This window comes from Suncus etruscus, chromosome 7, assembly GCF_024139225.1.
Source record: "Suncus etruscus isolate mSunEtr1 chromosome 7, mSunEtr1.pri.cur, whole genome shotgun sequence".
In the NCBI taxonomy this organism is placed as follows: Eukaryota; Metazoa; Chordata; class Mammalia; order Eulipotyphla; family Soricidae; genus Suncus; species Suncus etruscus.
Genome location: NC_064854.1, coordinates 20,451,379 through 20,477,307, shown reverse-complemented (window position 1 = coordinate 20,477,307; position 25,929 = coordinate 20,451,379). Strand labels below are relative to the sequence as shown.

General features: G+C 48.7%; 1 protein-coding gene and 1 non-coding gene across 2 annotated transcripts; one reads left to right on the top strand and one right to left on the bottom strand.

Annotated features, from left to right (window-relative positions):
* On the top strand, positions 1 to 23,971 carry PHYH (phytanoyl-CoA 2-hydroxylase). The gene is made up of 9 exons (XM_049777092.1): positions 1 to 119; positions 7,629 to 7,687; positions 12,467 to 12,577; positions 13,299 to 13,467; positions 15,354 to 15,435; positions 17,486 to 17,667; positions 19,254 to 19,403; positions 20,812 to 20,949; positions 23,872 to 23,971. Exons 1-9 carry the CDS (start codon positions 33 to 35, stop codon positions 23,923 to 23,925), a joined length of 1,032 nt encoding a protein of 343 aa, XP_049633049.1. The 5' UTR covers positions 1 to 32; the 3' UTR covers positions 23,926 to 23,971.
* On the bottom strand, positions 1,242 to 1,348 carry LOC126015138 (U6 spliceosomal RNA). The gene has a single exon (XR_007498032.1). It is a non-coding gene; the product is annotated as a U6 spliceosomal RNA (small nuclear RNA).
* Positions 23,972 to 25,929: the final 1,958 nt, after the last annotated feature.

The window sequence follows — 25,929 nt, the reverse complement described above, 5'->3', positions numbered from 1 at the left end:
CTGGGGATCCGCGTCACTTCGCAGCCGCCGCCATGGACCAGCCACGAGCTGCCGCCCGCCTGCGCGTGGTGCTGGGGCACCTCGGACGCCCCAAGATCGGCAGCGGGACTGGCACCGTCGTATCCTTTGGGCCGCGCAGGACGGGCAGGCGGGCAGGCGGGCAGGGGTGTCCTGCTGGGGCCTAGGCTCTGGCCGGCCCCCCCTGAAGGCCGCCGAGCTTTGGGGAACCTTGGGTGGCTCATCACGGGGCTCTCCAGCTGGACACAGTCCAGGGGACACAGGACAGAGCAAGCCCCGCACCCCAGGTGACCTCCCCTGCATGTGACTGGAGCCCTGGGCTGCTGTCCAGTCCTACAGGCAGTGACCCCGGGGACAGCGGTCAGTTGACTTGTGTGTGTTTGCGAAATCCCTGGCCTGCAGAGTGGGCCAAGGAAGGGGCTGGAGAGATTTGGGGATGGGGGTCTATAGGGGGCAGAGTAACTTGGGGTGTTGTTCCAGCCCAGAGACAGGTAACTTAGATTGGGAGATCTCAATTCCCTGTGGAGTTGGAAGTGACTGTTTGTTTGTTTTAGGGAGTCACACCCGGCCATGCTCAGGGCTTACTCCTGGCTCTGCGCTGTTGATTCTCAGGAAGCTAAACTGATTAAACAGAGGGTAAGCCCCAAAGTTTTAGTGAGGTGCATATAGAGGGAGATAGCACCCCATGGCTATATATATATATATATATATATATATATATATATATATATATATATATATATAGGCACTTGCATGCCTGGATGCAGATTTTGGTTCGTGCTGGGCATTACCTGTGGTCCCTGCGTGTACCCCCATCAGGAGTGATGACTGAGCACAGAGCCAGGAGTAGCCCCAGTGCCTGGGGTGTGGCCCTTCACACACTGGCCAGGCTTATGCCCAGCACTTACATGGTCCCTGAACACAGCCAGGAGTGACCCGAATCTAACCCGACACAACCCTGAGTTTTCCTCCTGAGTTAGAAAATCAATGCACAGAACTTGTTTTCAGCTGCTCAGATGAATTGTTTTGAGCCAGGACACACTTGTAGAAGCTCCTTCGAAATTTGGTGGGGAGCCTTCCTCTGTCTCACTAGTCTGGAAATAGCTGACTTTAGAGTCTCTGCTGAGAGCAGTGTTTCTCAATTATTTTCTGTCATGCCCCCCTAGGAAGAAGAAAACATTTTTCGCACCCCTGCACGACTGTAAATAGTATCTTTATTTTTTTTTAATATGGAACGCTTCATGAATTTACATGTCATCCTTGCGCAAGGGCCATGCTAATCTTCTCTGTATCGTTCCAATTTTAGTATATGTGCTGCCGAAGCAAGCACTGTATCTTTATTTAAAAAAAAAAAACTTTGGGGCCGGAGAGATAGCATGGAGGTAAGGCGTTTGCCTTTCATGCAGGAGGTCATCGGTTCGAATCCCGGCATCCCATATGGTCCCCCGTGCCTGCCAGGAGCAATTTCTGAGCCTGGTGCCAGGAATAACCCCTGAGCACTGCCGGGTGTGACCCAAAAACCACAAAAAAAAAAAAACTTTAACCTGCAATACAAAAATTCATTATAATTTGAGCTGATTTTTAAATCAGAGGTGATGTCTGGATTAATGGCTACCATTAGCACGTTTTGCAATGCATAGCTTTTCAAAGCTGGGGTTTGAAGCAGGACACAGCAACTCTCAGCTTCAGAGACATACAGAGACATAAACACGGGCTTAACTTGTTATGACAGTGTTTGCCGAGGTCAAACGCGCCCCCCTTTACGGAGCCCCACTATTTGAGAAGCACTGGCTTAGAGTAACTGTTGTTTTTACTTCATTGTTCAGTCCCTGAGCAGGATTTATTATTTATTTATTTATTTTTGGTTTTGGGGTCACACCTGGCAGCACTCAGGGGTTACTCCTGACTGCTCAGAAATCGCTCCTGGCAGGCTTGGGGGACCATATGGGATGCCAGGAATCGAACTGGGGTCTGTCCTGTGTTGGCCATATGCAAGACAAAGGACTCACCACTGTGCTATGGTTCCAGCCCCCTCCCATCTGCCCAAGGGTGATGGAGGAGTGCCACGAGCCACTCGGGCTGAGCAGGAACAACTGGGCACAGGAATTCCTCTAGGAGACAGGGCACAAGAGTCAGTGGGTTGTGACTAAACCTCACACCAAGATTTTGGATCTAGCCCCATTATTCACTCAAAGAGCAGGGTTTGTTTTGTTTTGTTTTGTTTTGTTTTTCCTTTTGGGCCACACCTGGTGACGCTAAGGGGTTACTCCTCGCTATGTGCTCAGAAATCACTCCTGGCTTGGGGACAATATGGGACTCTGGGGGATCCAACCGTGGTTTGTCCTAAATTAGTGTGTGCAAGGCAAATGCCCTACTTACTGCTTGCACCACCGCTCTGGCCCCAAGAGCAGGTTTTTATTAAATAAATTTTTATTGTGGTCAAAGTGAATTATAAATCTTTCACATGTTAGTAGTCACTGCAGCAGGAGTCCAGGCTTCCAATCATATTATGCACCTGGTTCTGGCTGGGTGGCCCAGCAGAATTTTTATTTTTATTTTTATTTATTTATTTATTTATTTATTTATTTATTTATTTATTTATTTGGTTTTTGGGTCACACCTAGCAGTGCTCAGGGGTTAGTCCTGGCTTTATGCTCAGAAATCGCTCCTGGCAGGCTCGGGGGACCATATGGGATGCCAGTATTTGAACCAAAGATCTTCTGCATGAAAGGCAAATGCCTTACCTCCATGCTATCTCTGGCCCCAGCAGGCTTTTTAAACATTTACTTTGGCAAGTCATTCTGAGCTAGCAAGGAAGAAGGGGGTGATCAATAGTTTACATAGCAGGAAAATATGACTTCTGTGAGGTAGAGATAATCATCCAAATATTCTATAGAATTTATTGACATCCTCTTTAATATAATGATCACAATACTTATTAATCTTATTGATCTTTTACCAGAGACATCACTTATTTTTGGCCTAGGATTTAATAATACCCTAATTTCCCAAAGTCTCCTAAGTCTGCTGAATCAGTTTTGTGGCTTGGAATCCAGTTTCTGTTTTTCAGGGGTCTTTAGTGTGGCTGTTTACTGCATGCCTAAATTTGGTTTTATTTTGAAGCAAAAATTATCTTTTTTGTTTTGTTTTGTTTTTTGTGTCATACCCAGCAGCGCTCAGGGGTTACTCCTGGCTCTGCACTCAGAAATAACTCCTGGCAGGCACATATGGAATGCCGGGAATCGAACCGGATCCCTCCTGGATCATGAAAGGCAAAAGCCCCACTGCTGTGCTATCTCTCCGCCCCAGAAGTAAACCTTCTTAGGTTTACTTTAGCTGAGGGGTAAACCTCAGCTCTGGGTCTGCTCTGTTACTGCTTCTCCAAGTGTAACATTCTGCTCAGATAATAGCATAACCCAATTTTGTTTCACAATTCTGATATTTTTGTAAACATTTCTTTTTAGATGACATTTATTCTTTTTATATTTATTCTCTTATTTATTTATTTTGGTTTTTGCGTTACACCCGGCGTTGCTCAGGGGTTACTCCTGGCTGTCTGCTCAGAAATAGCTGCTGGCAGGCACAGGGGACCATATGGGACACCGGGATTCGAACCAACCACCTTTGGTCCTGGATCAGCTGCTTGCCAGGCAAACGCCGCTGTGCTATCTCTCCAGGCCCGTATTCTCTTATTTATTTATTGTGGGGGTTGGGCCACACTCAACATCGCTCAGGGATTACTCTTGTCTCTGCACTCAGAAATTGCTCCTGGCAGGCTTGGGAGACCATATGGGATGCTGGGAATCGAACTGGGGTCAGTCCCAAGTAGGCCGCGTGCAAGGCAAACGCCCTACCGCTGTGCTATCACTCTGGCTCAACTTTTTATTCTGACACCGTGCTTTACCAAGTTGTTTATAATACAGTCATTTTAGGATTCAGTGTGCCCACACCAATCCTACCACCAATGTGTTGTGACCTTCTCTTCACCGGGCCCCAGTTTCCCACCCTAGCCTGCCCCTTGCAGACCCAAACAAAGTTTACTTCATATTACTTGTTACAACACAAAAGCAAATGGAATTATCAAGATTTGGGTCAGTCAGGGACAATTTGTAAGAACTGTTCTATGTCTCCCCAGGGTGTTTATTAATGTCAGTGATTGAGGATTGATTGAGGATTGTTGAGCTTCCATGTTCCTGTGTAGTCTCCCTGAGTTTGGTAGTCCTGTGCAACTTTCCTGTCAGATTTGCTGGGATCCTACTGGGTTGACACACTATGAAAAGAAAATTTTTGTGGGGTCACACCTAGCTCTCGGGTTACTACTGGCTTTGCACTCAGGAATTACTCCTGGCAGGCTCAGGGGTCCATGTGCCAAGGATGCCAGGAATTGAACCCTGGTCGGCTACACTATATAGGCAAATACCCTCCTTGCTGTGTTATCGCTCTGGCCCTCCTCTTCTGATTTTGTCTTGTTTTGTTTGGTTTTGGAGGGGCCATATCTGGCACGGGGGGGGGGGGACATATGGGATGCTGGGGATTGAGCCTGGTCTGTCCCAGGCCAGCCACATGCAAGGCAAATGCCCTACCTCTGTGCTACCACTCCAGCCGCCTTCTGATTTTGGGGCGGGGAGGGGGGGCCACACCCAGTGACGCTCAGTGGTTACTTCTGACTCTGCACTCAGAAATAGTGCCTGCTCAGGGGACCATGTGGGATGCCGGGGATCGAACCCAGGTCCATTCTGGGTCAGCCGTGTGTAAGGCAAATGTCCTACTACTGTACTGTCGCACTATCGCTCGGGGGCTCCCTCTTCTGATTTTTTTTTTGTTTGTTTTTGGGTCACACCCGGCAGCGCTCAGGGGTTACTCCTGGCTCTATGCTCAGAAATCGATCCTGGCAGGCTCTGGGGACCACATGGGATGCCGGGATCAGAACTACCGTCCTTCTGCATGCAAGGCAAACGCCCTACCTCCATGCTATCTCTCTGGCGCCAGCTTTTTTTTTTCTTTTTTTTGGTTTTTGGGTCACACCCGATAGTACTCAGGGGTTACTCCTGGCTCTGCGCTCAGAAATCACTCCGGGATCCGAACCACCGTCCTTCTGTATGCAAGGCAAACACCCTACCTCCATGCTATCTCTCCAGCCCCCAGCCCCTGATTTGTAAACGTCTTAGTGTTTCTTTTTGGTGTATCGACATAATTAAATAGTAGTATTATTATGTCATTAGAACTGGTCTGTATATTTCGTTTTTAGCATCCATTTTCCACATTTACTAAGCATTAACCAATCATATAGAATTCAGGGAGGGCCAAAGCAGTGGGGAGGGCACTGGCCTTGCACACGGTCCATCTGCGATTCATCTCCAGCACCTCATATGATCCCCCAAGCACCGCCAGGAGTGATCCTGACCACAGAGCCAGGACTAACCCGACATATCAGCAGATGTGACCCCGAAGCAAAAAAAAAGGTACAAGACTTTTCGTGCTATTTGTGTTTATGCTGAAGGAACATCTTTTTCTGGGAAATGCCTTGCAGGACTTTGTGTGATCACTGAGCACCGCTGGGTATAGCCTGGCACAGGACAGGAATGAAGATCCGGAATATGGTCCGGTTCTCTCTGTGGCTCAGTCTTTGCTGCTTTTAGATGAACAATTTCTCTTACCGAGCCTTGTGTGTTGCTGTTGCTTGATTTGGGAGCTGCTCCTGGCTCAGTGCTCAGAGATCACTCCCAGCTCTATGCTCAGTAATCACTCCTGGGGCCAGAGAGATAGCATGGAGGTAAGGCATTTGCCTTTCATGCAGAAGGATGGTGGTTCAAATCCCGGCATCCCATATGGTCCCCTGAGCCTGCGAGGAGCAATTTCTGAGCCTAGAGCCAGGAGTAACCCCTGAGAGCTGCCGGGTGTGACCCAGAAACAAAAACAAAAACAACAACAACAACAAAAAGAAATCACTCCTAGCTTCTGTGCTCAGGGCTCACTTCCAGTGATGTGTAGGAGACCAAATAGGGATAGAACTCTATAGAACTGCTATGATATCCAATACGTGTCATCCAGAGCCTTAGAGTCATTTGCAGCTACCCCATTCCTGTGCTAGAAACTGGGCACCCCAAAATGAAATACCACTTTCTGTTTTGTTTTTGTTTTGAGGCCACACTCTGCAGCCAAATGCAAGGCAAATGCCCTACCACTGTGCTATTGCTCTTGCCCCAAAATATCACTTTTCAGTGGCCAGAGCAATGGCACAAGCGGTAGGCCGTTTGCCTTGCACATGCTAACCTAGGATGGACTACGGTTCGATCCTCCAACGTCCCATATGTTCCCCTAGGCCAGGAGAGATTTCTGAGTAAATAGCCAGGAGGAACCCCTGAGAATCACAGAGTGTGGCCAAAAAAACAACAACCAAAAAAACCTCACTACTTTTGAAAAGTATTTCCCTCTGCTTTTGGATGAGGGCCAAAAATGAATGATCAGCATGGAGAGGGTTTTCCAGAGCTGGAGGATTCTTGGGAGTTGAGATACTTGCAGAACTTGGAAGGTCTAAAGTCTATAGTTCACATAGATGGGCCCGGTCCCTCCCTAGACATCCAGGCCTCCCCTTTACACGGGCCCGATGTTCCTTGTCCTGTGTCTGCCTTCCTTAGTTCAGTCAGCTTTCCTCTGAGCCTTGCCTGGACTCAAATTTTCCTGGGTGTCAGCCCCTGCGTGGCTCTGCCCCTGTGTGGTCCCAAGGCCCCTGGGACTCGGTGTCTGTCCAGATTCTTTGGCCACAGCTGATCCTGCAGCATGTCTGGGTGCAAGCTGGGGGTGTGTGTCACAGCTGCATCTCTTTGTACCCTAGCCATTTGTGTCTGATTAGGTTGCTGGCCTGTCCCACGAATGAGCTCTAGTGTGACTGCTAAATTCACCTGCTTACGACCTGTGTTCCACTGGTCTCTGAGTCCCACAGCTGTGTGCAAGGGCTGATCCTGCAGAGCAGAGGCGTGGAGAGAAGCCGGGAAGGCCAGTCCTGCCTGTTCTGCCCACTGACTTCATCCACTTTCTGTCTGGCTTTTCTTGACTTCCTGTTCAGGGCAGTGGGAGAAACTGGGATCTGAGGTTCTGTGGAACCAGAGCAATAGCACGGCTTGCCTTGCATATGGTGGGACCCAGATCCAATCCCTGGCATCCCATGGGGTCCCCTGAGACCTCAGGAGTGATCCCTGAAAAAAGGGACAGGAGTAACCCTGAGCATCACTAGGTGTGGACCAATAAACAAACAAACAAACAAACAAAAACTGTGCTCTGAGTCTCCTTCCCAGACTATTGTGAAAATGAATGAAAGTGCTTTAGTCCTTCTAGGGTCCATTGAGGAGCCTTCTCAGAGCTCCTGTGTGTACCCCACAAAAGTCACACCACTTTTCACCTCTGTTGTGGGGGTGGGCGGGGTTTGGGCTACACCCGGTGGTGTTCAAGGCTGACTCCTGGTTCTGCGCTCAGAGATCACTCTGGAGGGGGTCTGGAGATGCTGGGGATGGAACCTGGGTTGGCTGAGTGCAAGGCAAGAGCTTTACCCTTCATTATTATCATCTCTCTGACCCAACATTTAATCTTATTCACCTTAATTCCCATCCAAGGTCGCTCACCCCACCTCTGGAGTTGTTTATCCTGCCACTTCCCAGCCCCAGAACTTCCAGTAAGTTGGTCTCATTGTCTTTATTTTATTTTATTTTATTTTATTTTATTTTATTATTTTGGGGGGAAGGCACACCCAGCAGGGCTCAGGGGTTACTCATGGCTCTGCACTCAGAAATTGCTTCTGGCAGGCATAGGAGACCATATAGGATGCTGGGGATCAAACGCAGGTTCATCCCAGATTGTCCAGGTGCAAGGCAAATGCCCTACCAATGTGCCATCCCTCAGGCCCTTCATTGTCTTTATTTTTAAATTCTTTTTGGTTTAGAGTGTCAAACCTGCTCAAGAGCTACTTCTGGATCTATGTTCAGGTTCTGCTTCTGTTGATGCTAGGAACTGACTGTGAGTGCCAGGGCTTCAGTTGCTGACCCTTCCACTCATCCCCATGACTGTCCTATGTTAGAGTCTTTAGGCCCTGGAGGTGGCCCAGTGGCAGAGTACATGCTTTGGATGTATGAGGCCCTGGTTCCATTCCCAGCACCTCAAAAAAAGTGGTATGGTCTCTAATGGCAACTAAATTGCGTAAAAATACACCATAGGGGCCCGGAGAGATAGCACAGCGGCGTTTGCCTTGCAAGCAGCCGATCCAGGACCAAAGGTGGTTGGTTCAAATCCCGGTGTCCCATATGGTCCCCCGAGCTGTTTCTGAGCAGACAGCCAGAAGTAACACCTGAGCACAGCCGGGTGTGGCCCAAAAACAAAAACAAAAAACACCATATGGTCCAGTACCTTTTTTTTTTTTTTTTTTTTTGGCTTTTGGGCCAGATCCGGTAATGCTCAGGGGTTACTCCTGGCTATGCGCTCAGAAATCGCTCCTGGCTTGTGGGACCATGTGGGAAGTCAGGGATTGAACTCAGGTCCGTCCTGGGTCAACCTCGTGCAAGGCAAACGTCCTACAGCTGTGCTGTCGCTCTGGCCCCAGGACCCAATTGATAGTATAGCAGGTAAAATTGACTTGGGTTTGATCCCCGACATCCCATATGGTCCCCCAAGGACCGCCAGGAGTGACCTCTGAACACAGAGCCAGGAATAATAAGCCCTGAGCAATGCCAGATGGCCCCAAACAAAAATTATACCATGTTGCCTAACTGCAAAAGTACAAAGTGTTCAAGATGACCCTTCCTGGCTCTGATTTTTCTCAATGTATTTTTAAATTTAGAAACAGAAAACTCCTAGGAAGTTTGCAAGTGTCTTATCTACTGTGCTGTTGCTCTGGCCCTTAATCCATCTAGTTCTTGTTTGTTTGTTTGTTTGTTTTGGTTTTTGGGTCACACCTTGCAGTGCTCAGGGGTTCCTCCTGGCTCGACGCTCAGAAATTGCTCCTGGCAGGCTCTGGGACCATATGGGATGCCAGGATCCCGGCCCCGAATCCATCTAGGTTTTTTTTTGGGGGGGGGTTTGGTTTTTGGTTTTGGGGCCATACCCGGCGGTGCTCAGGGGTTACTCCTGGCTGTCTGCTCAGAAATAGCTCCTGGCAGGCACAGGGGACCATATGGGACACTGGGATTCGAACCGACCACCTTTGGACCTGGATCGGCTGCTTGCAAGGCAAACGCCGCTGTGCTATCTCTCCGGGCCCTGAATCCGTCTAGTTTTGATGTCAGAAATCATTGCTTTGGACCGGAGAGATAGCATGAAGGTAAAGTATTTGCCTTGCATGAAGAAGGATGGTGGTTCGAATCCTGGCATCCCATATGGTCCCCTGTGCTTGCCAGGGACGATTTCTGAGCGTAGAGCCGGGAGGAACCCCTGAGCATAGCTGGGTGTGACCCCCCCCCAAAAAACCCCAAAAAACAAAACAAACAAAAAAGAAATCAATGCTTTGGATTTAAACCTTTAGGGCTTTTCTTTTCAGATTAATTTTTAAAATTTTTTATTTAAGCACCATGATTACAAACATGATAATAGTTGGGTTTTAGTCACAAACAGAATACCCCCTTCACCAGTGCAATATTCTCACCCCTAATTCCCCCCTCCTTCCTTCCCATCCCCTGCCTTTATTTGAGACAGGCGCTCTACTACAGTTAATATTTTTTTAAGTTCATTATGCTGTTTTATTTTCTTTCTTAAAGGATATGTGTTAAAAAAAATACAGTAGTAAAGGTGTGAAAGTGGCAATTGCTGTTGCATAGGCCCAGCAAAATGTGGGGAAAACGGGGAAAAAAATCCTTGGCCTGATTACAAGAAGGCCTCACCCTAGAAGTTTATCGGCATAAGACCGACTCTGGGCTCCAGGCATACCAGTCTGTCCAACCCCTGAGTCATTCTCCATGGTCCAGGTGAAGCTTTTTCCGCACTTTAGCTGTTGTTGGTGTCAGGTTCCTGTATTTAAAGTTTCTGGATTTTGTGCATTTCCTTCTTTGAAGTCAGGCTGATGTGGAGCATCTTCTAGTTTCACCTCACCAGTAGATGTGAGAGACCTGCCCTGCAAGCAGGTGTTGAGAGCACTCTTTGGAGTAATCAATGTCAAAGCAGTGGTAGGGTCTTCCCTGGTAGAGGATTGCATCTTTTTTTTTTTTTTTGGTTTTGGGCCACACCCAGTAATGCTCAGGGTTACTCCTGGCTATGCGCTCAGAAGTCACTCCTGGCTTGGGGGACCATATGGGACGCCTAGGCTAGCGCTGGCAAGGCAGACACCTTACCTCTAGTGCCACCATGCCAGCCCCTGGATTGCATCTTGGTAATGTTATAATCAATTGTGGTTGTTTCCATAGATGGTATCCATTGTTCAGGTGTGTGTGGGTGATGCCCATTCTTTTGAGGCCTAAGCTGAGTCATTAGGCCAATGTTCAGGAAATAAAGCCTAACTGCATTACCAAATTTGTGTTCCCATCTCTATTAGCTAAGAACTTGTTTGCATATTGTTGTAATATTTTCCCATTTAATTGTGCCTATGCAAAAGAGAAACAATGCCACAAGGTATTGTTGGTGCATCTGGGGGGCTGAGGGAGCAAGTTCAACATTCCCCATAACTTGGTTCTAACATGAATTCTCTTCAGAGATACCCTTCTACCAGCTTTGCTTATTGAACAGATCTCAAAGGGGAAAAAGCAAACAAACAAAAAATGGGCAAAATTGCCATTGTATAAAAGGATATTCAAAAAGAGTTATAGATGTTAAGGGAATACATCTAAGATATACAAAAAAAGTTACATATGTCCCCTTTATGTTTTAGAAATAGTCACGGGGGTGGGGGGGGCCCGGAGAGATAGCATGGAGATAAAGTGTTTCTCTTGCATGCAAAAGGATGGTGGTTCGAATCCAGGCATCCTGTATGGTTCCCCGAGCCTGCCAGGAGTGATTTCTGAGCATAGAGCCAGGAGTAACCCCTGAGCGCTGCCGGGTGTGATCCAAAAACAAACAAACAAACAAACAAAAATAAAATAGTCACAAGGGGAGGGTGTTGTTTCCGAGACACCACTTTGGTCTTTGATTTGGCCAAATCAAAGTCTGTAAACAGCTCCCAGCACTTCCAGCACTCCCATATCAGGAAATGTCTTTGAGTGGGTGTCTCGAAACTGATTATGGTAGCTAGCACAGGTGCCCAGTGAAGGGAGTTGGAGGAGAGGAGTCCGTAGATACTAAAATTGATAGGAAGAGAGTATTGGTTTCTTCTCAGGTTGAGAGTCTATTTTTTAATTTTGGGAGCTGACTGGTAGTTAGCTTGAGAGAAGATATTAATCTGCTTCATAAGGAGCGAAGACCTGAGGGTAAAAATGGTTCCATGTGGGGCAATAGACAGTGGGGGTGAGAGTAAAGAACTAGAAATGTACTTGTAGGTGGTGAGCCAGTGGGGGAAGGAAATATTACAACATTAGACATTCTGTATATTGTAAACATAGATGAACACCTATGATATCCTATTTAACAAAGTGGATTAAACCATATGATATCCTATAAATCTATATAAATTTTACAGTTTATGCAATAGCCCCCGCACGGTTTGAGGATGAGAATTAGTGGGAAGGGAAGTTCGCCAGTCTTTTCCCCCAATAAACGCTCTGGTGCTGGGTAGGGGATGGGGGAGGCCTGGGGCCACCCTCAAAATGCTTGCCAGGACCTACCTGGCTGGCACCCCAAGCAGTAGGCAGCCCGGGGTAACCATGGGGTCCGGGAGAAAGGAGAGAGAAGGCTGTGGGGGGCATCCGGAGGCCACAGCTTCCCCTAAGCTTGGCCAAAAAGCCTACAGCATGGAGCCATGCTGTCCCCGTGTTGCCTGCTGAAGCTCCAGATTAATTCCTTTTTTTTTTTTTTTTTAAAGAAAAGCTAGTTTTTCTTTTCTTTCTTTTTTTTTTTTTTTTGTTTTTTGGGTCACACCCAGCAGCGCTCAGGGTTTACTCCTGGCTCTATGCTCAGAAGTTGCTCCTGGCAGGCTCAGGGGACCATATGGGATGCTGGGATTCGAACCGTCATTCTTCTGCATGCAAGGCAAACACCTTACCTCCATGCTCTCTCTCTGGCCTTCCAGATTAATTCTTGAAAGTCTTAGACACAAAGGCCCAGAGCAATAGTACAGTGAGGAATGCATTCGCCTTGAGTCAACAAACCTGAGCTTTATCCTTGACATTCCATATGGTACCCCCAGAGCACTGCCAGGAGTGATTCCTGAGCTCAGAGCCAAGAGTTAGCCCTTAACACAACTGTGTGTGGTCCAGAAATAAGGATGGAAGAAAGAAAGAAAGAAAAAGAGAAGGAGGGAGAAGAAGGATTTGGGAAGCAAAGGAGGGAGGAGAGAGTCACTTTCAGTTGGACTATTTGGGACGTTCCTCTCCCCCTTTAGGTACACCTTAGATACGGATGTGCTGACCTTGGAGCAGAGGAAATTTTATGAAGATAATGGGTTTCTTGTCATTAAGAACCTGGTATCTGATGCTAACATCGAACGCTACAGGTACAGTTGCACCTTTCCTTTGACACAACCTTCTGTCACGTGTGGCTCGGGGATACCATGAGGCTTTTGGGGTTTGTCCAGAGACCCTTTTTGGTTGGGTCCTGGGGCCCAGACTCAGACCCACTTGTTAAAGCTGTGCATATTTAAGCCTCTTTGTCTGGGACACCTGGAATGATCCTGCTGTCGGAGACAGTGCCCTAGTTCCAACAGTGAAGGGGGCCCATACCTCTATTATTCAGCTCTGACAGGGGGTTTCAGACCCTCAGCTTGATCCGTAGCACCCTCTGGTCTTCCAGGGAACCACTAGAGGTGGCCCTGTAGCACTGGGGGTGTCTTGGGCAATCTGTCAGGTTCTCGAACTGACCTCCTGCCAGGAGGGCTGAGAGTCGGATGGTCTCAGGAGCTCCAGTTCTGAGCCCTCACACCTACACACACAGAGATACACACGCATTCCTGTGTACATGAAACACATACACATGTGAACCCTCACATGAGCCCACAACTCATGCATGCGCCCATCACATGTGCCCATATCATATGCGTGCTCACATCATAGGAAGGTCTGCATGCTAGGCTGTCTTCCTGCCATAGGGGTGGGAGATCTGGTCCCTCAAGAGTGTGGTCTTGGCCCCCCAGGTCTGAGCACCCTTCCCAGAGCAGCCCCAGACAGAGGGCTCTAGAGCTCCGTTCAGGAGAGGCTGGTGGTGGGTTCCTCTTGCAGGAATCAATTTGAGAGGATCTGCCGCAAGGAGGTGAAGCCCCTAGGGCTGATGGTCATGAAGGATGTGACTATCGCCAAGACGGTGACCGAATCCAACGAGCGGGTGGTGAGCAAACTGCAGGACTTTCAGGAGGACCCGGAGCTCTTCAGCTACTGCCAGCTGCCCGAGGTACACTAATGAATGAGTGAATGAGGGAATGAATGAATGAATGAATGAATGAATGAATGAAACATTGAATGAACAAACCAATGATTGGGCGAATGAGTAAATGAACCAATGAATGAGCAAACAAATGAAAGAGCGAGCCAAATGAATAAACCAATGAGTGAATCAAAGAATGAGCAAGCCAATGAATGAGTGAATGAATGTGAGAACCAATAAATGAGTGAATGAATGAGTGAACCAATGAATGAGTGAATCAGTGAATGAGGGGAGAAATGAATGAATGAACCATTGAATGAACAAACCAATGATTGAACAAATGAGTAACCAACATTGGCTGGGTGAACCAATGAGTGAGCGAACCAATGAATGAATGAATGAACCAATGGGTGCTCAAATGAAAGAGCGAACCAGGGGCTGGAGAGATAGCATGGAGGTAAGGCATTTGCCTTTCATGCAGAAGGTCGGTGGTTTGAATCCCGGAATCCCTATGGTCCCCTGTGCCTGCCAGGGACAATTTCTGAGCTTAGAGCCAGGAGTAACCCCTGAGTGCTGCCAGGTGTGACCCAAAAACCAAAAAAAGAAAGAGAAAGAGAGAGAGAGAGAGAGAGAGAGAGAGAGAGAGAGAGAGAGAGAGAGAGAGAGAGAGAGGAAGGAAGGAAGGAAGGAAGGAAGGAAGGAAGGAAGGAAGGAAGGAAGGAAGGAAGGAAGGAAGGAAGGAAGGAAGGAAGGAAGGAAGGAAGGAAGGAAGGAAGGAAGGAAGGAAGGAAGGAAGGAAGGAAGGAAAGAGAGAAAGGAAAGAAAGAGAAAGAGAAAGAAAGAGCGAACCAAATGAACAAACCAATGAAAGAGTGACCAAAGAATAAGCAAAACAATGAATGAGCGAATCAGGAACTGAGTGAACCATGAACTAACGATCCAATGAATGAGTGAACCAATGAGTGGGCCAACCAATGAATGAGCAAATGAATGAAAGAGCGAACCAATGAATGTGTGAATGAATGAATGAATTGTGAACCAATGATTAGGGGCATGGAAAGACATGGAGAAAAGACACAGAGAGACGAACATGCCTCTGAACCACTTCCTTCAGTGCTCCCCTCTGGCTGCGTCACCCCGTGCTGGTTGTTCCTCAATGCCCTTTGCCTGCCCAACACTGTGCCCCCATTTCCAGTCTCTGCTCATGGCACTCAGGATGTCAGGTCATTGGCATATTTCCCCTGAACCACTGTCAGTGTGCTGGGCCCTCCTCCATCCTTCTCATTTCTACAATCTGTGGGGAATTAAGGTGGTGAAGTTGTCTTCCCTGTGGCTTTCCCCACCGAAAGATCGGAAGCAGGACCTTCCCTTCCTGCCCACCCAGGTCAGATCTACCGAGAAAAGGTGTCAGGGTTCCTGCAGGCTCCCCAGGTGGGATTCAGAGTGCAGTGGTTTCATGGTGCTTCTTCAGTGCTGATATTTCCATGTGTGGTCTGCTGCATGGTAGAATGCTTGTTCCTGGGCCAGAGTGACAGCACAGCAGGAAGGGTGTTTGCAGTTGACCCAGGTTCAACCCCCAGCATCCCATAGAATCCCCCAAGCCTACCAGGAATGACCCCTGAGTGCAGAGCCAGGTATAACATCCGAGTGCCACCAGGTGTGGCCCAAAAATACAAGCAAAAAATGCTCATTCCGGGTAGGCCTGACGGTGCCTTGAGGGCATCAGTGTTCAGGGGGGTCTGGGGTCAAACTCAGGGCCTCACGCATACTAGACCTGGTGCTTGCACCACTGCCCCCTTGCATACTCTGGGTTCTGGAAATCGTCTCATCTGACCCTCTGGTTCTTCTATAGTGCTTCGCTTGGCATGATCGTCCCGGAATCTCATCCCCACGTTCTTTCCTCCCTTTCTTAGATCCTCAGGTACGTGGAATGCTTCACTGGGCCCAACATCATGGCCATGCACACCATGCTGATCAACAAGCCTCCAGACACAGGTAAGCCAAGCATTCTTGCTCTGGAGCAGCTGCAAGAAAAGGCTGGAATGCCACACGGTTGCTGCCTTGTGTCCAGCTGCTACTAAACTTCGCCTGCTTTGACCACTTGCTCTTACATGTACCTTATTTTGATCCCTGACAGTGAGTGCAGATGTGAGCAGGGGTTACTGCTGTAACTGTGGGGTAACTGTCTTCATGGAAATATGCATTTATCATGTCATTCTATCCAGTACCATGAGCCCAGATGCCCCTAGGATTTACCTGTGATCTGGACCCAAAGACATGGTAATTTCGGGGCTGGAGAGATAGCTTAGAGGTCAGGCGTTTGCCTTTCATTCAGAAGGACCAGAAGAATGGTGGTTCGAATCCCAACATCCCACATGGTCCCCTGAGTCTGCTAGGAGAGATTTCTGAGCTCAGAGCCAGGAGTAACCCCTGAGCACTGCTGGGTGTGACCCCCCTCAAAAAAAAAATACATGGTAATTTCTCAGAATGTTAACAGGTCGTAGGAGTCAATGGTTACTGACATTCTTTAATTTTTTTTTTGTTTTTGTCTTTTTTTTTGGGGGGGGGGAGCCACACCCGGTAGCACTCAGGCTCTGCACTCAGAAGTTACTCCTGGCAGGCTCAGGGGACCATACTGGATGTCTGGGATCGAACTCAGGTCTGTCCCAGGTTGGTCATGTGCAAGGCTAACACCCTACCACTATGTTACTACTCCAGTCCCTTTATTTATTTTATTTTATTTTATTTATTTTATTTTATTTTATATTTTATTGGTTTTTGGGCCACACCCAGTGACACTCAGGGGTTACTCCTGGCTATGCACTCAGAAGTCGCTCCTGGCTTGGGGGACCATACCCCCTTTATTTTTATTTTTATTTTTGGTTTTTGGGTCACACCCAGCTGCGCTCAGGGGTTCCTCCTGGCTCTATGCTCAGAAATCACTCTTGCAGGCTCGGGGGACTATATGGGATGCTGGGATTCGAACCACTGTCCTTCTGCATGAAAGGCAAACGCCCTACCTCCATGCTATCTCTCTGGCCCTTTATCTTGTTTCTTTTTGTTTTGGGGCCATACCTGGTGGTGCTCAGGGGTTACTCCTGGTTCTGCACTCAGAAATCACTCCTGGCAGGCTAAGGGAAACCTATGAGATGCCAGGGATTGAACTTGGGTCAGCTGTGTGCAAGGCAAACACCCTCCCCGCTGTGCCCTTTTGAGGTTTTTAATATGTAACATAACATAGGCTCCAAGCCAGGGCCTTACATACTCGGCAGGTGTCCAACCATGGACCACAACCTGGCCTGTGTGCTTCACATCTAGTACTGACTGAAATCCAGTTCATAGATTGGTTCAGAAGGCAGGACCCAGGAAGCTGCATTTATTTTACCTTGTTGATGTTGGTGGTGGTGGTGATGGTGTTTGAAGTTCTGTGATGTTTTGTTTTGTTTTGTTTTGTTTTTGTTTGGGCAGGGGGCAGTTTGAGCCACACTCAGCAATGCTCAAATATCACTCCTGGCTATGTTCTGAGAACCATATGGAATGGTGGGAACTAAACTCAGGTTGGATGCCTGCAAGGCAAACATCCTCCTCTCTGTGCTTCTTGCTGAGTACAACCCTGATTTGGCTTGGAGAGTTTGGTCTTTGGTTCGAACCCTAGGAGAAGGAGCCAGTCACTCAGGTGTTTTTATTTTCTTTTTTTCGTTTTGTCTCATTTTGGGGCCACATCCAGCAGCGCTCAGAGGTTACTCCTGGCTCTGCACTCAGAAATTGCTCCTGGCAGGCTCGGGGGACCATATGGGATGCTGGGGATCGAACCCCGGTCTATCCCAGATCAGCTGCATGCAAGGCAAATACCCTACAGTTGTGCTATCTTTCCAGCTCAGTGTTTTATTTTTTATGATTTTTGGAAGGCTTCACACCCCACGATCTAGGGGGAGGGGGTGTGCATGTCTGTGGGGCACAGCCCTGCACTGACTGCTCTAGGCATCCTCTCTGCCTGTGTGTCCGCCTGGCCTACATACTCTGACAGCAGGAGTCTCCCCTTCAGGCAAGAAGACCTCCCGCCACCCACTGCACCAGGACCTGCACTACTTCCCCTTCAGGCCCAGCAACAGCATTGTGTGTGCCTGGACAGCCATGGAGCACATTGACCGGAACAACGGCTGCCTGGTGGTGCTCCCGGGCACTCACAAGGGCACCCTGAAGCCCCATGGCTACCCGGAGTGGGAGGTAGGTGGGCCTGGAGGCCCAGCAGAATCTCTCTCTGTTTTGGCCTCCCAGAGGTCCAGACACTGAGTTCCCCGGGGAACAGGGAGGCATTTTTTTCTTCCTTTAGACACTTCCTTTGGGAGGTTTGGTTGGGGACTACTCTATGTAAGGAGTGTATCTCTCTCTCTCTCTCTCTCTCTCTCTCTCTCTCTCTCTCTCTCTCTCTCTCTCTCTCTCTCTCTCGTCATTTTATTTTATTTTATTTGGTTTGGGGCCACACCTGGTGTCTCTCAGGGATTAAATTACCCCTGGCAGGCTCAGGGGACCAAACCTGGGTCAGGAGCTTATAAGGTAAGTGCCCTCCCTGCTCTGGTCACTTTGAATTTGATTTTATTTGTTTGATTTTTGAGCCACACTCAGGTCTCAGGATTCACTCCTGGTTCTGGGCTATGGGATCACTCCTGGTCACTCCTATCAGTGCTCTGGACCACGATCAAACCTCAATTGGGGACAAGCAAGGCAAGTGCCCTATCCATTCTAGCTAGGAAGGCTGTTCTTTTTTTGTTTTGTTTTGTTTTTGTTTTTGTTTTTGGGTCACACCTTGCGGCGCTCAGGGGTTTCTTTTGGCTCTACGCTCAGAAATCGCTCCTGGCAGGCTCTCGGACCATATGGGATGCTGGGATTCGAACCACTGTCCTTTTGCATGCAAGGCAAATACCCTACTTCCATGCTATCTCTCTGGTCCAAGAAGGCTGTTCTTAACACACCTACCTCTTCATTTATAGTTTAGTACTATAAATTCTAGGTGCTTTGTTGGGCCCTAATGGTTTCAAGGAATCCCTTTTGCATTTTGGATTTTGTTCCAATATTTGTCTTTCTGAAACCAGTCATTGGGGAAATGTTTGTGTCTTTAACTCTCCTAAAAATTGCATTGCTCAAGCCAGAGTGATAGATAACACAACGGAGAGTGAACTTGCCCTGCTCGTGGCTGACCCGGGTTTGATTCCCAACATCCCAGATGGTCCCTGAGCCTGCAAGCATTGAGTTTTGAGTGCAGAGCCAAGTAACCCCTGAGCATTATCAGAAGTAGCTCCTAGGGCCAGGAGAGATAGCACAACGGCGTTTGCCTTGCAAGCAGCCGATCCAGGACCAAAGGTGGTTGGTTCGAATCCCAGTGTCCCATAGGGTCCCCCGTGCCTGCCAGGAGCTATTTCTGAGCAGACAGCCAGGAGTAACCCCTGAGCAATGCTGGGTGTGGCCCAAAAACAAACAAACAAACAAAACAAAACAAAAGAAGTAGCTTCTAAACACAGCTGAGTGTGGCCCCAAACAAAACAAAACAAAACCTAAAGAGTGGAGTTTCTTGGGCTGGAGAAAGAGATAGTAAAGGCTTTAGCCACTTGCCTTGCTTGCAGAAGATCCTGCTAGGTGTGATCCCTGAGCACAGAGCCAGGAGTAAGCCCTGAGCACGGATGGGTATGGCCCCAAGAAATGAGACAAAAATAAAATAAAATGAAATTCTCTCAGAAGGCCTCAGGGCCTGTGCCTTTGCTGGAGGAGGCATTTGCCCCTCCAGTACAGAAGCGAAACATTCTGGTATGTTCCAGGGAGGCGTGAACAAATTGTTCCACGGGATCCTGGACTATGACGAGAACAACGACCGGGTACACCTGGTGATGGAAAAGGGGGACACAGTCTTCTTCCACCCGCTGCTCATCCACGGCTCTGGCCAAAACAAGACCCGGGGCTTCCGAAAGGTATGTACGAACTGGCCACTCTCCATAAACTCAGGCAGTGACTGGTGACCCTGGGACTTGGTTTCGACTGTGTGTCATGGCACCCATAGCCTGGTGTACTGGGTTCTCATCACTGAGGGGCTAGGGGACCTCAGGGGTGTCTGAAAATATAGACGAGACTCCAGAGTTGCTTCAGAGATGAGTTTCCTGACTCTGTGGCTGGCAGCCTGAGACCGAAACAGAGGCTTGGCCTAATGTTCAGAAATGGCACTTTGAAAAAGAAGGGCCGGGAGAGATAGCACAGTGGCGTTTGCCTTGCAAGCAGCCGATCCAGGACCAAAGGTGGTTGGTTCGAATCCCGGTGTTCCATATGGTCCCCCATGCCTGCCAGGAGCTATTTCTGAGCAGACAGCCAGGAGTAACCCCTGAGCACCGCCGGGTGTGGCCCCAAAACCAAAACATCAAAACCAAAAAAATCATAATATTCAAGTCTAGAATACTAAGTAATATGGTATGAGCAGTATAAAAAGTTTACACTATGGGGCCCGGAGAGATAGCACAGCGGTGTTTGCCTTGCAAGCAGCCAATCCAGGACCAAAGGTGGTTGATTCGAATCCCGGTGTCCCATAGGGTCCCCCGGGCCTGCCAGGAGCTATTTCTGAGCAGACAGCCAGGAGTAACCCCTGAGCACCTCTGGGTGTGGCCCAAAAACCAAAACAAACAAAAAAAAAAGAAGTGTCAGGGGTCGGAGTGATAGCACAGCAGTAGGGCATTTGCCTTTCACACGGCTGATCTAGGATGGACCTTGGTTCGATCCCCGGCATCCCATATGGTCCCCCAAGCCAGGAGTGATTTCTGACTGCACAACCAGGAATAACCCCTGAGCACTGCCGGGTGTGACCAAAAACCAAAAATAAAAACAAAAAACAAAACTTATTTGACAAAATGCCCAATACCCTGATTTTTCTTTCCTTCTTTTTCTTTTTCTGGCTCTACACTCAGAAATTGCTTCTGGCAGGCTCTGGGACCATATGGGATGCTGGGATTCGAACCATCAACCTTCTGCATGCAAGGCAAATGCTTTACCTCCATGCTATCTCTCTGACCCCGATACCCTGTTTTTTCACTTCTCTAGAATTTATCTTCCTGACAGGGCTGGGGCTGTGTGACAGAGCTTGGCTACAAAGAGGGGGCACATGGGCCCGGTATGCAAGATCCCAACACTACTTGGTCTCCTGAGCACTGACCAGAGCACAGAGCTGGGAGTAGCTCCCAGACACCAATGGCTGTGCCCCAAATAAGTACAAAACCAGCAAACTTATGCAGGACCCAACTTCCCTGGGATATATGGTGCTGCAGGGCCCTTTCCAGTAAAGTGATTGGGGCCTCGGGGACATCCTTTCCCCACCATGTTTGGGCTCATTTTCAGGCCATCTCCTGCCACTTCGCCAGTGCTGACTGCCAGTACATCGATGTCAAGGGTACCAGCCAGGAGATGATTGAGGAGGAGGTAGCAGGCTTGGCCAATAAACTTTGGGGATTGAAAACAGAAGACTTGGACCTGAAGGTAGGTGGTCCCAGGCCAGACTGGGGGCTTGGTGGGGGGGCTCATCCTCTGACACTCACTGATCCTCAGGTTTGCAAGTGGAAGGGCACAGTGGCTCACCCCAAGTACTCAGAACTTGGGGGAGCAGGAGTAGGAGAAACCTAGGAGAGTCTCAAAGCAGATGTCAGACCAGTCCTGTGTCTTGGGGGGATTCTCGTTGGGCAGGTCCGAGGGGCAATCAGAGTCCCATAGAGAGAAGGTGTCCTTGCGTTTTGCGCTTTCCTCAGGAATACACAATACCGGTGCATTATTTGCAAATCATTTTAGGCTTTTGCACCCTTGACACTCATATGGATCAATATGTGAATATATATTGATACATATATATTTGAATATATATATTTGAATCAGTCTAGGAGCAGGAAAAAGCCAAAGGTCAAATAAATATCATTCCTGTGTTAGTCTTTGTTTTATTTTTGAGCCATACCTGATAGTGCTCCAGGCTCATTCCTGGCAGGCTCAGGGGATCCTGTGGGATGCTGGGGATCGAACCTAGGTCAGCCACGTGTAAGACAAATGCCCTACCTGCTCCAGCCCCTTGTGTTAGTCTCTGAACCAAAACCCTGACTCTATTTTTGTTTTGTTATTTTTGGGGCCACACCCAGTGGTGCGCAGGGCTGACTCATGACTCTGTACTCAGGAAATCACTGGTGGTATTCTGGGAACCCTATAGAATGCCAGGAATCAAACCTGATTAGGGCCAAGATAAGGCCCTACCCACTCTGCTTTCTCTCTGGACCTCTGCCTCTTTTTCCATCTCTTTAACACGGGGATCACATCCAGCATTGCTCAGGTGGCTCCAGGGATTGAACTTGAGGCCTTGCCCAGGTTAAGCCATGTTCCACACCCACTAGCCCTGTTGACATCGGGGACAGACAGAGGATTTGCACCATCACTCGTTCTCCCAGTTGGCCTTGCTATTTGCTCAGAAAAGCAACAGGAAATAAGTCAGAGGGAGATAGACACAGAATACTCTCACTCATCTATGGGTTCTTTTTTGTTTTGTTTTGTTTTGTTTTGTTTTGGGGTCACACTTGGGAGTGCTCTGGGGTTACTCCTGGCTCTACACTCAGAAATCGCTCCTGGCAGGGGCAGGAGAGATAGCATGGAAGGTAAGGCATTTGCCTTGCATACAGAAGGATGGTGGTTTGAATTCCAGCATCCCATAGGGTCCCCTGACCCTGCCAGGAGCGAGTTCTGAGCATAGAGCCAGAAGTAACCCCTGAGGGCCCGGAGAAATAGCACAGCAGCGTTTGCCTTGCAAAGAGCCGATCCAGGACCAAAGGTGGTTAGTTCAAATCCCGGTGTCCCATATGGTCCCCCGTGCCTGCCAGGAGCTATTTCTGAGCAGAGAGCCAGGAGTGACCCCTGAGCGCTGCCGGGTGTGACCCAAAAACCAAAAACCAAACAAAAAAAGAAAAGAAAGAAATTGCTCCTGACAGGCTCAAGGGACCCTATGATGCCAGGGATTTGAACCACTGTCCTTCTGCATGCAAGGCAAATGCCTTACCTTCATGCTATCTCTTGAGCCCCTCACCTATGAGTTTTAAGAAAAATCAAAGACATTATTGTAATAATATCCAGAGACAATAGAGATGAGGGCTGAAAGAACCCGGCTCATGATATGAAGCTTACCACAAAGGGGGTGAGTGCAGTTAGAGAAATAACTACGCTACCAATTATCATGACAATGTAATGAGTGAGAGAAGTACAATGCCTGTCTCGAATACAATTGAGGTCTGAGGTGGGGGAGGAAGGAGTTGAGGATCATTGGTAGTGGGAATGTTGCTCAGGTGAAGGAGGTTGTTCTTTTTATGACTGAGGCCCAACTGCAAACATGTTTTAATTTTGAAGAACAAAGCATTAACAAATAAAAGCAACAGGACCCAGCTGTAGGTCAGGTGGTTGAGCACATGCCTCTCAGGGCCACGCCATCAGTCCTGTCCTACTTCCCCAGATCTGAACCCTGGTATTCCCAAATCTTGCAAGCCCCCCAAATACACCCCCAAAAGAAAAACAGAGGTAAAAGCTTGAATAGTTGCACAAATGAAGAACAAATGAGGGGATAGCACAGTGGTAGAATGTTTGCCTTGCACACAGCTAACCTGGGACAGATCCCGGTTCAATTCTCAGCATCCCATATGGTCCCTGTGCCTACCAGGAGCGATTTCTGAGCCAGGAGGAACCCCTGAGTGCTGCCAGGTGTAGCCCACAAACCAAAAAAAGGGGTGGGGCTAAGAACAAATGAGGGAAACGGTTAGCAGGTAAATCAATCACCCAGAGCCCAGTTTTTAGACTCGGATTAGGTCAAAGGGCAGAAGGTTCGAGCAGAAAACAGGCACAGAGGAAGAGAGGCAGTGGGGATAGGGAGGCAAGGCATGTTTTCTGACTAATAAGGCCCACAGCTTTAGGACACGGGGGAAAATGCCTCATTTAGTTAAGGGTAGTTCCTGTCGACCCCACAGTACCAGGGCTCAAAGCCGGGGCTCCTGGGGACCAGAGAGATAGCACAGCAGTAGGACATTTGCCTTGCATGCAGCCTATCCGGGACAGACCTGGGTTCAATTCCCAGCATCACAAATGGACCCCATGCCTGCCAGGAACGATTTCTGAGCACAGAGCCAGTAGTAATTCCTGAGTGCTGCCGGTGTGGCCCAAAACAAAACGAAACAAAACAAAATGTTGTGGCTCCTACAGATGTGTTCCAGCCCTGAGCCAGCTTTCTAGCCCCTTTCCACATCTGAGTCCCAGAGTAGTTCTGGATTTCAGAGATGACTTAGATGGAGCTCTTGTTTTCTGCTTACTGGGAAGCTATTCTGTCCTTGCTCCAGAGGAGGAGGGGACAAGGGACCACTAACTCAGTCTGTTTGGCATCATTTCCAGAGCATTTGGCAGTTTCGAGGACGACTTGTACAAGGGAAAAGAACGAACCTCTGAAAGGGCTCTTCGCTGGAATTTCTTTTTCAAGAAGAATGAAAGGAAACAGAGTCTTCGAAAATGGCTTCGTGCAAAGAATCCCTGTCACCTCACTGTCACCTGCTAACAGAATCAAAGTGGAGGTTGGGGGGGGGGGGTTGATCTTGTAGGTTAATTTTGCAGCAGGCCTCATAGAAGTCACTCACAGTGCCGCTGTCTTAAGGAAAATGGGCTCAGGCTCACCCCTGATAAAGATGACGAATGTTGGACTGAATTGTGTCCCATCAGTTTCTTTCCTCCGTCAGGCTTCATCACACCCAGCCCTGCCACTGCCAATCTAAAACATGCATAAAGTTGGCATATCTTGGGCTGGAGTGGTGGCGCAAGCAGTTGGGTATTTGCCTTGCATGTACTAACCTAGGACAGACCGTGGTTGATCCCCCAGCATCTCATATAGTCCCCCAAGCCAGGAGCAATTTCTGAGTGCATAGCCAGGAGTAACCCCTGAGTGTTACTGGGTGTGGCCCGTCCCAAAAAAGTGGGCACATCTCAGGAAGGGCAGGATGGGTGCTGCAGAGTCCTCAGAGTATCATGCTCTGACAGGGGTGCACAGGAGACTTTGTTTATTTTGTGACACCCCACGATGCTCAGGGTGTTATTTCTTGCTGTGCATCAGGAACTAACTCCTGGCCAAGTTTGGGGATCATATGGGATGCCAGAGATCAAACCTGGGTCAGTCACGTGTCTTCCTGCTGTGCTATAGCTCCAGCTTCGGACAATTTTTGGCCAGATGGGCAGGGCTGGAGCCATGTTTTCTCTGTAGAGAATGGTGCTCCCCAACTCCACAGGGGGTGCCTTCTCCACCTGCATCCTAGGTACAGCTCATTGGCTGGAACCAGAGAGCTTGTACAGGTATACAGTGCTTATCCTGCACACCTTGACTCTGGTCCCCTCATTATGGCATATGGCCCCCAGGGGTGAATCCTAAGCACTGTTGGGTATGGCCCCCAAACAAGGACAGCCACAGAAAGGCACAGGCCCTTCTACTTTCCTCTTCCTGATCCTGGGCCTGTGGATCCTGTAATGCTCCCTCGTGGTTCTGATGGGCCCAACATCTTTCCCCAAGACAAACCCCAAGAAAACAAAAGCAAGAACCACTCCTGGTGTTTCTCCACTGCAGGGCACTGGGCCCTGCACCTGCTCACCACTCAGGTCCTATTCTCTGTGGATTTGTACATGAAGGTATTAATATTGAATACATTCGAGTAGAGGCCTCATTACTGTCCCTTTTTAAAGGGACATGGACACATTGGGCAGCTGGGTGGGAACAGGACTCAGGGCAGGAGACAAGTCTTTTTTTTGGTATTTGGGTTTTGGGTTACATATGGCAGTGCTCAGGAGTTACTCCAGGCTCTATGCTTAGAAATCACTCCTTGTAGGCTAGGGGGACTATATGGGATGCCAGGATTCGAACCACCGTCCTTCTGAATGCAAAGCAAATGCCTTACCTCCATGCTATTTCTCCGACCCAGGAGACAAGTCTTTTTTTGGGGGGGAGGGGTCACACCCGACAGCGCTCAGGGGTTCCTCCTGGCTCTATGCTCAGAAATCGCTCCTGGCAGGCTCGTGGGACCATATTGGATGCTGGATTCGAACCACTGTCCTTCTGCAGGCAAGGCAAACCTCCATGCTATCTCTCCGGCCCTGGAGACAAGTCTTGATGGATGGCGGGGAGCACTGTGAACAGAGCCAAGGGAGAACCAGCAGGGGCCACACCCAGCAATGTTCAGGGGTTACACCTAGCTATGTGCTCAGGAATCAATCAGGAGCCCAGGGGACCATATTGGTTGGCGGGGATTGAACCCCAGTCAGCTGTGTGCAGAGCAAACACCTTCCCCACTGCACAATCTGCCTTGCCGACATCTACTCTTTCTGACACCCCACACACAGAAAGCACCTACACAAAGCACCTACACAACTCCCACCTTCACCCACAGACCCTTCTAGTGCACCTCAGACCCCACA

What these genes read in the sequence shown, in the direction of transcription:
- PHYH (XM_049777092.1), top strand. Translation starts at nt 33, where the DNA reads ATGGACCAGCCACGAGCTGCCGCCCGCCTGCGCGTGGTGCTGGGGCAC. An exon ending in GCTAACATCGAACGCTACAG is followed by an intron (nt 12,578 to 13,298) that starts GTACAGTTGCAC and finishes TTCCTCTTGCAG; the next exon opens with GAATCAATTTGAGAGGATCT. An exon ending in ATGGCTACCCGGAGTGGGAG is followed by an intron (nt 17,668 to 19,253) that starts GTAGGTGGGCCT and finishes GGTATGTTCCAG; the next exon opens with GGAGGCGTGAACAAATTGTT.